Here is a 14135-nt window from a genome sequence, read left to right as displayed (position 1 = left end):
CTACAATAGGGCATCCAACAGCAAGGGATTCCAGAGGACAAATGCAAGATGCCCCCACTCTATCTGCTTATTTTTATTAAGAACACCAGACAACCCCTAACCACAAGCTGTTAAATCCCATTTTGCTCTTCAAAAGCATAAACACTTTCCCCCCAGCCATACCAGAGTAGAAAACCTATAGCAAAGCTACAAATTCTTCATTTGAAATGAAACAAAAGTCAAGCACCTAAGGAACAGGGTCTTGGCTTTAAGCAAACAAACTGCATCAGATTTGGTTTTTCTTTGTAGCATGAGACAACTGGTAGGATTATCTGAGCACTTCATCTAACAAATTCCCTACTACAACAGCAAATTTGGATTAAGTGATGCCCTTGATCTCTCTTCCAATGAAATGTGCAGTTTTATGGCTCTGTCGACGACTTAGGCAGTTGGGAGCATTTTGTATACGGTGAAGGCACACAGAGAAGGAGACTTTTTTTTTTTTTAACATCATAACCTGAAGTTGCTAGGAACTGGGCTCAATGCTCAAGATGACATCTCCCAGTCCCATGTTTTCAAGAGGACCCACATGCAGCAAACAAGAAAGTGTAAAAGAAAAAGCCACAAACCAGCCAGCACAGGTTCCCCTAGACACAGTCTATGTATGCAAATTTCTTTCTGCGGATTTCATGCCATAGTTTTGCCCTCTGAAAAGAGCAAACCAAATGTAACCTTCCTGCCAGCTGCAACACAGCCCCAGTTGGTCTCCCAGAATCTCCTAAGGACAGAAGAAGCCAGAGGCTGCAACTGTCCAAATGTTAAATACTGGTTCAGAGACATCTGTACACGAGCTTTCCAATGAGATAACAAACCATCCTGCAAAACAGACTAAGAATTCACTCCAGCCTCACAAGCCACAGTGCATCAGAAAGCAAATATGACTGATTAAGTGTATGGGTCACATTTAATACTAGATCCCCTCACCCCCAAGGTCAGCAAAAGATGTAAGTATCAACACACAAAGCCTGTAGCAAAGGCTAGGTTTTGAGCTCAATTTTCTACAGTCAGTCATTCTTAAAACCAACCATCAGTCCCACAGAGATGATGAGCATGTAACAAGTCACACAATGCAAAATGAAAAGGTTTCCACAACATCTCACAGTCTGCTGCAGTTTCAATGTTAGATCTGCAGTGTTTTGGCCATCTTTGTGGTGGGAGTTTGTCTTTGTACTGACTACAGGAGGGAATTGAAAAAAAAAGAAACGTGAAATAGAACTATGAAACTCAAATACACGAATACAAAAAAAAACACCCACCAGGCATAAGAGAAAGACCTCACTACTAATTTCCTAAGCTTGAAATTCAGGCTGCTAGCTACAGCCCGCCCCAACAGCTCCATTCATAGTCCAGAGGAATACACTTTCCCCTCCTTTTATAGGAATGCCTTGAAAAACTTTCTGTTTGGGCTTCCAGCACAAAAAATCCACACATATTAAGCACCAGGGCACTGCTCCCACCCCTCACCGCATGCCTACCTTCCTGAAGCAACAACCTTCCTCCTCAGCAGCACCTCCAACGCTACTACCAGCCATACCACCTCCTTCCCTTGCCTCAGCTGTGGCTTTCACACCAGGCTTCAAATTGGCTACTTGGCTACAGCTGTGGCAAGGTAACGAGGTGTCTTATTAACCCTTCCAAGGTCTGCTCCTGGTGTATTTATTTTTGTTGTAGTTAGTCAGTTGCAGTGCTCCTTTGCAAGTCTTAAAAATATTTGTTCATTCTCTTTCTAGAGAATGAACCCAATGTCAATAAAGCCCCTTGTGCTCTGCTGTCCCGGTGGGATAACAGAAACCCCTTCTGAGGGAGTTTGGTCTCTACCCTGTTTTTTTCCATCAGCAAAAGTTAAGTCTATCAAAGTGAAGTCTCTCATCAAAACTTTTCAGCGCAGAGGCTGGTCTGACAGAACCCCTGAGTCAGGGGCTGAAACCTATTGAGTTTCCTGACAGCTTCCATCCCTTCTCCACAGCACTACCCCCAGCCTGCCACTGCTTTCGTCAGCTCACCCGTCATCAGGTGCCAAGACTGTGGTATCTTGGGAAGGAAAGGTCTGAAATGATCTTCCATTTCCTTGGCTCCTTGCTAGGCCACTAAGCAGAATTTCATTTCAACATTACCAAATTGAACTACTTTGATCACTTCAGTTATTTTCTTCCTGCCCTGTGTCATTTACCCCCTGGGAGGAAAGCACCATTGTGTTAAATTGCAGAGCTCCTGAATGCCTTCACAACACAGAGCTGCTGCTCTCCTCTCCCAAGCCAGCCAGAGGAGCAGGCTGCACAAGACAATCAATGCCTGGATGTGATTGGCACACAAATGAGGAGCTCAAGTGATAAGAAGGATATGGAGAAAGAGGTTTTTTTTTTTGCTGAGTTTGCAGCCCCAGTAAAACTTTTTTTTTTTGCTTGAAAGTTCCTATCAGAAATTGGTCCGTTCTGTCCATCATTTAGGAATAACTGTGGACTTCTAAGTCTAAAAGGCTGCTCAGCACCTTCAATACTACAGTGCAATGCAACTGTCTGTCATAAGGGAAAAAGCACCTGGGAGGAAACAACCTTTCTCAGTGGCCAGGCCAGGATTGTGGAGTAAACCCACTGAGGAGGAAGATCTTAAACACACATATAGAGATAGGTAAAAGCCTAATGCCATAAAATAGCAAAGCCAGAGAATTGCATTTAGTGCATGAATTACATTTCTTTGTCCTTGCCTTTTTTATGGCACAACACAAATGCTCAGGTGTCTATATTCCAAAACAAAAAATATCCACTGCAAACCCTTGTCTCCAAAGGAGGAACACAAAGTATAGCATGCACCAGAGTTACCTGCCACACTGCTGAACATCCTCTGGAAGGAGGTAGTGCAGTCTCTCACACCACATTACACATCCATGACATGCCCCTGCACTGTTCCTATGTAGGACATGATTAGAGGACACTTGATCTCTGGAGATGATTTAGGAGGAGCCTTCTCACAGCCATCTACTGTGAGAAGTTAATTTTTCATTTGTCCCACAAGCATGTGATTAAGATCCTTCATCATGGTGGTGAAGACTATGGCAATCATTCTGTCTGTGGCCTCTTATGCCTGCTGTGGTGGCAACATAAACCACACTACACTTCTCACCCTTTCCTTTCCTTTTGGCAAGTTTTGGAGCTGAAATTGTGAATTTACTGCAGCAACAAAGCTTATCCACAGCAACACAGGCTTTTGGAGAGAGATTGGCTCCATTTCCTCTCCCTTCCAACACTCCGTCAGGCTGAGAACACTTCTGGGCAGCTACCACTGAAGTTTCTTCCAAACATGAGCTTAATTTATGTTGTACATGACATAAACCCCCAACTGGAGCTGACCTGCTAGCATCCAGCTTATTTGTAGCTGAATAAGCAAAACAACCTTTTGCTTTCTACCTATTAGGTCAGTGACATTGATTTCCCCTGACTGCAGTGGCTGCAGATCTTTACATGTAGAAAAGGGAGAATTAAAAGTATACAAGCTGTTCAGGGAGTTGCTGTGTGCCATGGGAAGTGGAGATTCAGGGTTGCTTTCCCTTTTCAGGTTTGTGTGATTGGCTAGTCCTGCACTAAGACCCTGGTTCCTGGCTGTCCATAGCTATTCACATTTTTTCAAGACACATTATCCAGGATGGACAGAGATGAATAATTAAATCAGAGGGATGCACTAGGACTTGTGAAGGTGACATTTGGAATATCAGCAGAAGGAGACAGTGTTGCAACTCTGTCATGTTCAGATGTCTGCTCCTTTTAGCATCAAGTTCTCAGTCCATTTGCTGTTGTCACAATCATTAATGTCATTAGCAGCTTCTGTGCTCCGAGGATGCAGGTGGCACTAAGTGGCCTGAAACAGATTCTAGACCATGGCTTGGCTGTAAACTGCCCCATCCAAAAACACAAGGCACTCAAGACACAATCCTGTCCCAACCCTCCAGTGTGACTGGACTCCACAAGAGTCATGTCCTCCTAGACAAGAGGCTGTAGGGTCACAGTCAAGCGAACATTTGAGGCGGTAACATCAGAAAGACTCTCCTCCACATGCACTCTTCAACACCAGAGCTTTGTGTTCTCCAGATGGAAAGAACAGACCTGAGCAGAGTCAGAGAGATCTCCTCAGAGATGACAAATACTCTCACTGAAAGAAAGATCCTAGTGCCTGCAGCAGGCACTAGATACCTGTAAGCATGTCAGACACCCTCCATTAACTGCCTCTTCATAAAAGTCTCTATGAAGTACATTAGTATTAGAAAGGCACCAAAGAAACCCTTAATCATAATAGCAACTCTTAGTTTGAGCCAGGGCAGTGAAATCGGTTTATTATATGCTGCTCTTCAGGTGCAGTCTGCCTCTAAACTTAGAAAAAGTCAATTAATTTATGGACATGGAGCTTTTATCCCTCTCCCAATAGCTGGCACGTCCTCTCACCATTTCAATTTGTTGGCTCACTTTCTTATGTGAAATTCAGCAGAAAAGGGGCACGCAGGTCAGCCTGGGAAGTTATTGGTCAGACAGGGAGAACAGAAACTGCCTTTAATTGTCCAGGAGAGCGTCTGAGCTCGACCTCAGCAGCCAGCCTTGGCCTGGGAACTCAGGGGAGCTGTAAGACGCACAGTTACAAGGCAGATATCGTTTTGCATAGTGCTGGGGGACTAGCTTCAATTAAACAAGACGGCTGATCTATAAAATCTGTAGCATTTATGGCATTTTGACATTAGAGAGGGGAACCCAGAACCCTCACTTAGGATTAGGAGAGCAGACTTCATTCACATCCCTCCCATGTTCACATACTCTTGTCAAGGGCAACTGGACCCGTCAGTTCATCTGAGTTACCCTTATATTAGTGGACACACAGGGAATAACCCTTCCATGGACTGCCTATCTCACTGTGCCTTTTCACAAGTCTGGAGGAACCATATATAGTCACAACGTGGGATGGTTCCACACTGAAAGGACAGTGTTGTCAATGTCCTTTCCCCCTTAATCCTCTGCAACAGTCATCTTTTTAACACCAGCCCTTACGACCTCCACAACTGAAAATTGCTTCTCCAGCCCCAGGGTTCAGACTAGAGGTCTTGACTCTTCACACACAGCTGCAATAGAGGGATGCAAGGATAGGCAGCTGCTCATGCTATGAGATAGCTGTAAGCTACAGAGCTAAAAATAATGACAGCTCCTTGAGAAATAATGCCAAGAGGGCTTGCCACAGCTTGGGAATGTAGGCCTAGACATGGTTTGTTTTTGAGAATGATATTAGTACATGTTCCCCAGTTCTCAGGATTTTCAGCCTACTCTGAGCACTAAGTGCATTTCTCTGCTCCCTGCTTGCACCGTGCAGGATTACAGAGTGAACATCTTCCTGCGACAGCAGTGGAACGACCCACGGCTGGCGTACAACGAATACCCTGATGACTCCCTGGACCTGGACCCCTCTATGCTGGACTCCATCTGGAAGCCTGACTTGTTCTTCGCTAATGAGAAAGGGGCCCATTTCCATGAGATCACCACAGACAACAAGCTTCTGAGGATCTCCAGAAATGGCAATGTCCTCTATAGCATCAGGTGAGGTGACTCAATGGGGAGAGCTCCACCAAGGTGGGCGAGGGCAGAGCTAAACTCCCACTATTCAAGCCTGAAATGAGAAAGTGAAGACTTTGAGCATGTCATTGGATAAAAGAAATTGAGGTTTTTTTTAAGCGGGAGATCACACAATTAACAGTGTCATAGCAATGTGGTGGGAAGGGACCTCTGGAGGTCTCCCATGCAACCTCCTCCTGACGATTGACAACAACAGATCAGATCAGCTGTGGCTTTGTCTGGCCAAATTGAAATATCCCATGGATGGAAATCCTTGAGGATTTCACTCTCTGATGTCTTCTCAGCATACACTTGTCCAGCATGTGCTCAGCACCTCATGACCTAGTCACAGCTACAGTCACCCCTCTTTCACATCTGGCAGATATTTACAGTGAATTCTTCTCAAGGGACTTGTTTGAAGGTGTAATTGAAGGCTTATCTCTCTGATTGATCAGAGATGGAGTCCCCTGCCAGAGATGCAATGAGAAAAACAAAAAGTGGGCAAAGGTTAGTGGTGACTCTTCTACTCAGGTGTTTGTTTAAATACAGAAAATGCAGTTGTTTGTTTTCATGAAAAGTAAGCTTGAGCAGGTCAATCCTTTCTAGTGTCACAACATCTTCTGTCCCAACATGTCTCTAAACTCAAGCAGATAATTTCTTCCAACATAAGGATTTAAGTTAAAATATCTTTCCCTCCTTCTAAGTTTCTTGAAGGTCTGATGATAGAAAAATTCAATTCCTGTTCCCCAGGAAATTCTGCAATTTCTACATCAAAGCAAAAAGCTGAAAAATCTAAACACTTCAGGGACCAGCATTTTTAGCATTATCAAACCAAATAACACAAGTCTAGCTAAATGAATCAAACCATTTAGTATCAGCTTGTTGAACCAAGCAAACATTTTGAGCATAGATCATGGTATAGGCCAGCACAGCAATACCACAGAAAATGAAGCCTGCACTTAGTGGAAAATGAAGCTCAAGAGAAAAAACTAGAGGTCTCAAGAGGCACAGCAGGAATTCAGGAAGATACAGAGATTCATACTGACTTACCATAGGGCATTTTCCCTGCAGAAAATACCACCAAAGTCTCTCTTTTCCCCCATAGCAATGTGTGATCTTGACCAAATGTAATTTTTTTTTCTGGCATAAAAATGTTCTGTTCAAAGGTTTCCAGTGCCAGTCTCTAGAAATGTATCTGTGGGGTCTAGAGGATGGGTTTGGGCTTGCTGTTAATCCAGACTCTTGTGAACCTGAGGCAAGAAATGAAGACAGAAGCAGCAAAACTGTGGGAACTCTTTGTTCTGCACAGTCCAAAACAACATTGCAATGAAATGCCATCTGCAGCAGGTGACTGTGCCAGGAATTATATTGCAGACCCAAATGCCCAGCATTTCTGATGCTTTCCAACACCATGTGTGAAAATATAGGCAGGGAAGAGGTGAATGATCAGTCATTCCCCCTAGCACACCAGCATGTCTCAGGCAAGGTAGCAGCCTGTTCGCAACGTTGGGTGTCCGAGAGAGTTCACCCCCTCATCAGTACCACAAAGTGTTCGGCATTCCCCTGTACTGTCTTCTCTCCTCAGGATCACGCTGACTCTGGCCTGCCCCATGGACCTGAAGAACTTCCCCATGGACGTACAGACGTGCATCATGCAGTTAGAAAGCTGTGAGTCCTGCGCACATCTCCATTTTGGAGAGAGGATGTGTTTTCCCTCTCCCTCTCCACTGCCATCTCCCTCCCCAGCTGCAACCCATTCCCAGTTCAGCCTTCACTGGAGTCTTGCTTAAGAACCACTTGCTCAGGATTTTCCATTCATTCAGCATGTGACATTTCCTAGAGAAGCCAAACCTTAAAAGATCCCACAAGAGGAGCCCTGGCTTGCTTGTATTTACATTGGCCTTTCACTTTGGAGGAGAAAGGTGAAAGTGCTTTCAGCTGCAAATGGGATTTTTTCTCTCTGGATGAACATTTGCCCCTTGTACATGTTGCTTATCCCAAAGGAGGGAAAGACGATGAACAACTTCATTCAGAGACAGAGGTCAAGTCCGAAAAAAATAGCTAACAGCTCAACAAGCCAAATTCAAGAAAAAATGTGATTTATTGCAGACAATTCATTGCACTCCGTCACAGCCCCAGTGCAGGTCATTACCCTAGTTTTACCACATGCACAAGCAGTTCTGCCTCAACCCAAATCCCACTCATTACAGCATTGCCAAGGAAGGCCAGGATAAGCCCCTGTCTCCAAGCATAGCTCTCTTCTACAAGTCTGTGCCATTCCAGATCAGTATTTAATATGTGTTTCACATGGTATTTGTTCCCTCCTCTCAACAGTTGGCTACACAATGAATGATCTCATATTTGAGTGGCAAGAAAAAGGAGCCGTGCAAGTTGCTGACGGGCTGACATTGCCTCAGTTTATCCTCAAAGAAGAAAAAGACTTGAGATACTGCACAAAGCACTACAACACAGGTCAGTGCTGTTTACCCTTAGCTGCTGGGTTCATTAGAGAGAAATTCAGGACTATGCATTTGCCAGAGTCTCTTGCTATGTCTGATGGCACTCTGGTGATACAAGCCTTGTCCTATACAGCTAGGGACAACACATAAACAAATACACATAGACATGTTGCCAGTAAACAGACACACATATAAGCAATAAAAAGCTAATAGACACAAGTGTGTGGAACCCTCTTGTCCCCAGTAACATCTGCATCAGTTCAAGGGTGTTTGGTCTGGACCTTCTCTCCCCATGTCTTTTATCTTTGATGCAAGGGAGCAGGTGAAATTTAAGTGACAAAGGATATACTGCCAAGAGCTTTCTTTGCTATGTTGGTGTTGTACATACATATTTCAGAACCAGACAACAGCTGTTAATTTCCTCCTTTAACAAGACTCTGGTTCTAGGCAATGCAAGGAAAGTCCCCAGATGAATAGCTGAAAACAGGAGGCTCACCGTGCCTTATCAGTTATCTTCCATGTATCTCCCGTCATTCTCAGGCAAGTTCACCTGTATAGAAGCTCGTTTCCACCTGGAGCGGCAGATGGGCTATTATTTGATCCAGATGTACATCCCCAGCCTCCTTATTGTCATTCTGTCCTGGATCTCCTTCTGGATCAATATGGATGCTGCACCTGCTCGTGTTGGCCTGGGGATCACCACAGTGCTCACTATGACCACGCAGAGCTCTGGTTCCCGAGCATCACTGCCCAAGGTAGGGAACATACCTTCTCGGGGCAGGGGGAAATGTGCGCTCTCTGGACACAGCACATAAGTAAGTCACCACGCAGATCCTCCTGCTCAACATAAGAGACATTCTGCTGCTATTGCACTATTCCAATTTAAAGGTAAGGAGAACAAATTCCAGACCCCTCCTGCAAAAATTTTAGCAGAGTTCCTATGACTAGCAGCAAAACTTCCCCTAAGATTCAGCACTCACCCCAAGATCCACCACAGCTCCCAGTAGCCAGGAACTCCCTACCTTACAAACCCCTGCAACAACCACACATGGATATACACTCTACATTCCAGCTTTTACTCACTTGACCATCATACTTTTATAATAGTACTGAATTTCCCTCTTATGAAAGACTTCTGGTGTGGTCAGATTGGATTACTATTTTCCTTGCATACAAACCACCACAACCAAGACCTGGATAAATTAAAAACTGTAGAATTATTGCTACCTAAGAGCCCAGGAGCAGTTTCAGTGCCCTGATAATACATTCATATTAAATGAGTTAGATTTTGGTATCCAAAAGCAGATGTGAACCATATCATGGCTTGATCCAACTCCTTCCAAAGACCTTGGGAGTAACATGTAATTTGGCAAGCAAAAAGGCTTTTGGGTGAACAAGCCACCCCATCTCAGTCTCTCTTTCTGATTCCTAGGTGTCCTATGTGAAGGCCATAGACATCTGGATGGCCGTGTGCTTGCTGTTTGTGTTCTCCGCACTTCTAGAGTATGCTGCTGTCAACTTCGTGTCGCGGCAGCACAAAGAGCTGCTCAGGTTCAGAAGGAAGAGGAGGCACCATAAGGTAATACATAAAGCATGAAGGACACGGCTGGAATCTGTCCCAGCAGAACATCATTACATGGTCAACTGAACCAAGCCACTAGCTCCCAGGGAAGTCCTCAGTATACAGTCAGATGTTAAGGAGGGTCACACATCAAAAAGCAGGGCTACCTCAATGAATTGTGTCTCTTCTAACAGTCTGCTGTCCCCAGGAGTCTAGCAAGCTGGGTTTTGTCAGCTAGCCAAGTGGTCTAAGACAAAAGGGTTGTTCTCAACAGAATAATTTTCACACAGCAATGTTCTGGTCTGAGTTCTCTTCAGAAGACTCAGCAAGGGCTGGGGGGAGGCAGGCAGGGAGGTGTGAGGGATGTCTGTCAGAGAACAGCATCCCCCAACAAGACAGACTACATTAGCCCAGAGGTAAGTGACACCTCTTTTGTCTCTGTCATTTCTGTATTCAAAAGCATCTGCTTCTCACACTGGCTGCAAATTCCTCTTGGAAGGAAAGAGAATTATTCTCAGTCTTAGCCTTGCGCCATGCTTACTCGCCATGACTGACGCCAGCCCAAGCATGCATGTGTCAGATATGCATCTCCCGCAGCCTGGACTCTACTAGCTTTTAGGCTGAGGTACCACAGCAAAGATTTCACTTCACTGCATGCACTAGAAAGAAATTAAAGGTGATCATAAGACGAAAGGCACTTAAAAATTGTCCTTAATTAACTAGTAGAATGAGGTAGGTGGTATCAAATTGTCAGCACCAGGCCTGTAGGCTGCCCTCAAGCTGGAATTAAAAAAACAGTAAATTTGCTAGAAAAAAAAACCATAGAAAATTTTGCTGATGGGAATCTCAAGAGAGCCTCCAGGAAACCACCAAGGTCTGCCTAGAATATTCCTCATAGGTATTTGTCTGCCCTCTATTTTAAAGAGCCCTCCATGATCCGTCCCATTCAGAGACCTCTCATTCCATTGCTTCACTGTCCCAGCCATTAAAAGTCTTTCCCAGGGTCTAACCTGTCCTACAGCAGTTCACAGTGTGTGCTTGGAGAACTGCCACCATTCCAGGAGGCAGTGGTGGCTAAGGAGCAGGAATCCCAGTCTTTATGTAGATTTGCCTCTCTCTGTTTCGGTTGTCCTATCTGCAAAACAGGAGATCATTGTTCAGTTGTCCCCAACCCAGTCAGGACCAGAGATGAAAAGTGTTGGACAAATGCAAGGGAAAAGAAGTAACAGATGAGACCATCAGCACCCATTGATTTTTGTCTGGCCAGAGCAAGACCCTGCCATCTCAAAAACAGCTGAGGCAGCTTTGGTTCAGAAGATGCAGCCTGCTTAATAGAGCCAAAGCTAAAGCCACCCAACATGGGTGCCTTGTAAGTGCTTTTATCCCTTCATCTAGATTCAGGCATCCTGTCTCTGGATCCGTGCAGTTGCATGCAGATCGTTCTGTTGACAAAACAATGAGGAGAAAAAAGCCACTAATACACAGATGAGTTTAAAAGATATTTGCCAGAGATGTTCCATTGAACACAAGGCTGCTATTACAACCCCTGCCCAATCTCACAGCAATTTAATTGGAACAAAGCATAAACAAGAACACTTGCAAAAGCAAAATGAACAAGGTTTGCAGGCTCAGCAGAAAACTAGTAGCTGACTGCAAAGAAGCAAATGGATTAGTGCAGCTGCCAAAGAACCTAATTGCTCTGTCCTGATGTCCTGACTTGTCTGGATAGCTCTGCCTGGTTTAGGTATGACATTGCAGTCTGAAAACAAGTGAGATGTTGCAGTGGTCCATGCTGGTGGAGGCAGCTGGGGAGAGGACCAGCCCATGCCCACATTTATTAGGTCTGCCCAAATCAAAACCTACTCGCCATTCTTCACAGCTCAATGCGCCAGACAATGAGCCACCATCTGGCATTAATACAAGTGAATCCAGACGAATATGTTTCTTACTTTCCTTAGTGTTAGATGCAAGGTTCTAGATTGTTCTCATCATTAACAGTCTTTCTTCCTCTCTAAAAAATAAAAGTCAAATCAATATATCCATTGCCAGGTTTTAATTGGCTCTTTCCTTTTCTGAGCCACCTCTTATTTCCTTCCCTCTGGAAGAAGGGGGAGGACTAGACTAGAAAGATCGACTAGACTCACCAGCTTGCCACACTCCCCCCCCCCCCGCCAAAAAAAACCCAACAAAAAAAGAAGGCTTGATTTTATTTGGGTTGTTTTGCTTTGCTCAGATATGCCAGCGTGGTCTCCCTCCTGCTCCTCCATCCCACGCAGCTACCTGCTCGATACGGGGCCATCCAGAAAAGACACTCTGCAAAGGAGAGAGGAAGGGGCAGCAGGGCACATCGGGCAGGCAGGCTATGAGGGAGGGGGCCAGTAGGTCAGTGTTGGGGGACACAGCATGGATCAGCCTCCATGACAGATCATTAGCACCATTGGTGTAACAATTAGCCTTGGTGACCTGTAGTCAAGAGACTTGGGTTTCTGACCCTGCCTCTGCAACTGCCTGGTTGTATTACTTTGGCCAAACTTGGGTTTTCCTGTGATTACATCCCCGTGTTCAATAAAAGAGGGCTAAATTGTTCTGAGAAGCCTGCAAGGCCTCCACCAAAAAACAGCAATAGCATTTGCCTTTAGACCAGAAAATAAGTTATTTTTCTTGCTCAATAATTGGAATTAACAAAAGCAGCCACGTCTTACCGTTGACCCGCAGAGGAGCTCTTCTATTCCTCACCTACAAGATGGCTTGTGGGGAGGGGCTGTGAGGCTCGGGGGGTTCCGTGGGCAGGTGAGCTGAGGGCTGGTTGCACGCTGCCTGCAGAGGTCTTTTCCTGGACAGGTCTCACCACCAGCACATCCATGTAACTCTGTAGGAAGTCTCACGCTGTGGCTTCAACTGCCTGAGTTACATGGAGCCCACTCCTTCTGGGCACGCTGATGCGGCACAGGCAAAGCAAAGAAGGTGCTGATAGGAGTGGGGGGGGGAGGGAGAGGCAGAAGCAAAACAGGGGATGCAATTGGGAAAATGAACACAGCACCACAAACCGTTCAAGTATGTCAAAGACACCAGTGCGGTGGAAGTCAGTCCTGTTTTCCATGGGGTGCCTGGATCCCCTGATTTGCATCTGTGCATCACACAGCTGGCACCCCTCTATAAGGCTAATCTCCCAAGAGCAGAGGGTTTGTCCAAGGGCACCGAGGTAGGGGCATGATGGAGGTATCTTTCCCTTGCAGAGCAGGAAGCTGTCAGTGGAGAGCCTTATAGCGAGGGTGCACTCTCTATATCTCATTTTAAGTAGAGTCCCATGCTGAATCTGTTTCAGGAGGACGAAGCTGGTGAAGGCAGGTTCAACTTCACTGCCTACGGGATGGGACCAGCTTGCCTACAAGCCAAGGATGGCATCTCCGTCAAGGGCGCCAACAACAACAACACAGCCAACCCGGTCCCCCCGCCGTCCCGCTCCCCCGAGGAGATGCGAAAGCTCTTCATTCAGCGAGCCAAGAAGATCGACAAGATCTCACGCATTGGCTTCCCTATGGCGTTCCTCATCTTCAACATTTTCTACTGGATCATCTACAAGATCGTCCGCAGAGAGGATGTGCACAACCAGTGAGGGAAGGGGAGCAGCTGGGAGGGTTTGAGCGATCCTTTATATATGTGCAATAGCAATGCAGCAATGCATGAATTTAAGAATGTGGCAATATCTACTAAAACAAAAGGGGAGGGGGGCTGGGAGGGACTTTTAATCATGTGAACTGAGAATAACCGGCACAGGGAGGAGGAAAAATGCTCTCCATCTGAGGAGTGCAGGGTGGGCATTAGTTTTACGGCATAGGAAGGTTTGGATTGCTCCAGCTGCAATCCAAGCAGTGTAATATATTAATATATATTCATGCTTAATTATAACGCAAAAAGAAAACAAACAGAAAAAGATAAAAAAAATCCTTTTTTTAGCCTATTAATAGCTTCGATTCTCAAGTCACTGGAATGATTCATAATTCCATGTGCAGAAACGACCGCAATTACGCTTTATCTGACTTTTGCTATAGAAAGGCCATACCAGTCAAGCACGTGGGGGTGAAAAAGCCCTAACAAAAGGAAAAAAAAAACACACCAAGAAAACCATTCTATGCTTCTCTAGGTTTTGCACTTTGAAAATTGGATAGACAGGGAAACTTAAGAAAGAGGCTGTGCGTTGTTGTTTATTTTATATATTTTTTTAGTCACGGGTTTGCCGATCAAACACTTTGTGACTTTTGGATAGAGGAAAGCAAATACATTATCTCGCTCATCCCCATCAGAGCGCGCCCAGTGGGAAACCCGAGAAGGACATCAGGGCCTTCATCAGAAATCACAGGTACCTTCTGTCCTTCTAAATGACCTGGCAGGATTCGAGTCCCAGGAGTCAGAAATACTATTCAGAACACTAGAAATGATGAAGGATTTTTTTTTTTCCAAACCTCTTTCTGCCATGTTTGTTTACAATGTGGG

At 45.2% G+C, this 14135-nt stretch overlaps 1 protein-coding gene across 2 annotated transcripts in view; it reads left to right on the top strand.

Moving 5' to 3' along the window:
• GLRA1 (glycine receptor alpha 1) overlaps positions 1–13257 on the top strand; it is a 35824-nt gene extending 22567 nt beyond the window's left edge. The window contains exons 4-9 of one of the 2 annotated variants that reach the window (XM_068408963.1): positions 5383–5606; positions 7207–7289; positions 7956–8093; positions 8621–8835; positions 9513–9659; positions 12943–13257. In XM_068408963.1, the coding sequence (XP_068265064.1) occupies positions 5383–5606; positions 7207–7289; positions 7956–8093; positions 8621–8835; positions 9513–9659; positions 12943–13257 (1122 nt within the window). The remainder of the gene's footprint in view (positions 1–5382; positions 5607–7206; positions 7290–7955; positions 8094–8620; positions 8836–9512; positions 9660–12942) is intronic. The other variant, XM_068408964.1, reaches the window with a different exon arrangement.
• The last annotated feature ends 878 nt before the right edge of the window (positions 13258–14135 follow it).

Source organism: Nyctibius grandis, chromosome 10 (assembly GCF_013368605.1).
Source record: "Nyctibius grandis isolate bNycGra1 chromosome 10, bNycGra1.pri, whole genome shotgun sequence".
Lineage (NCBI taxonomy): Eukaryota > Metazoa > Chordata > Aves > Nyctibiiformes > Nyctibiidae > Nyctibius > Nyctibius grandis.
Note: the sequence above shows the minus strand (reverse complement) of the source record. Positions and strands in the feature narration are given on the sequence as shown.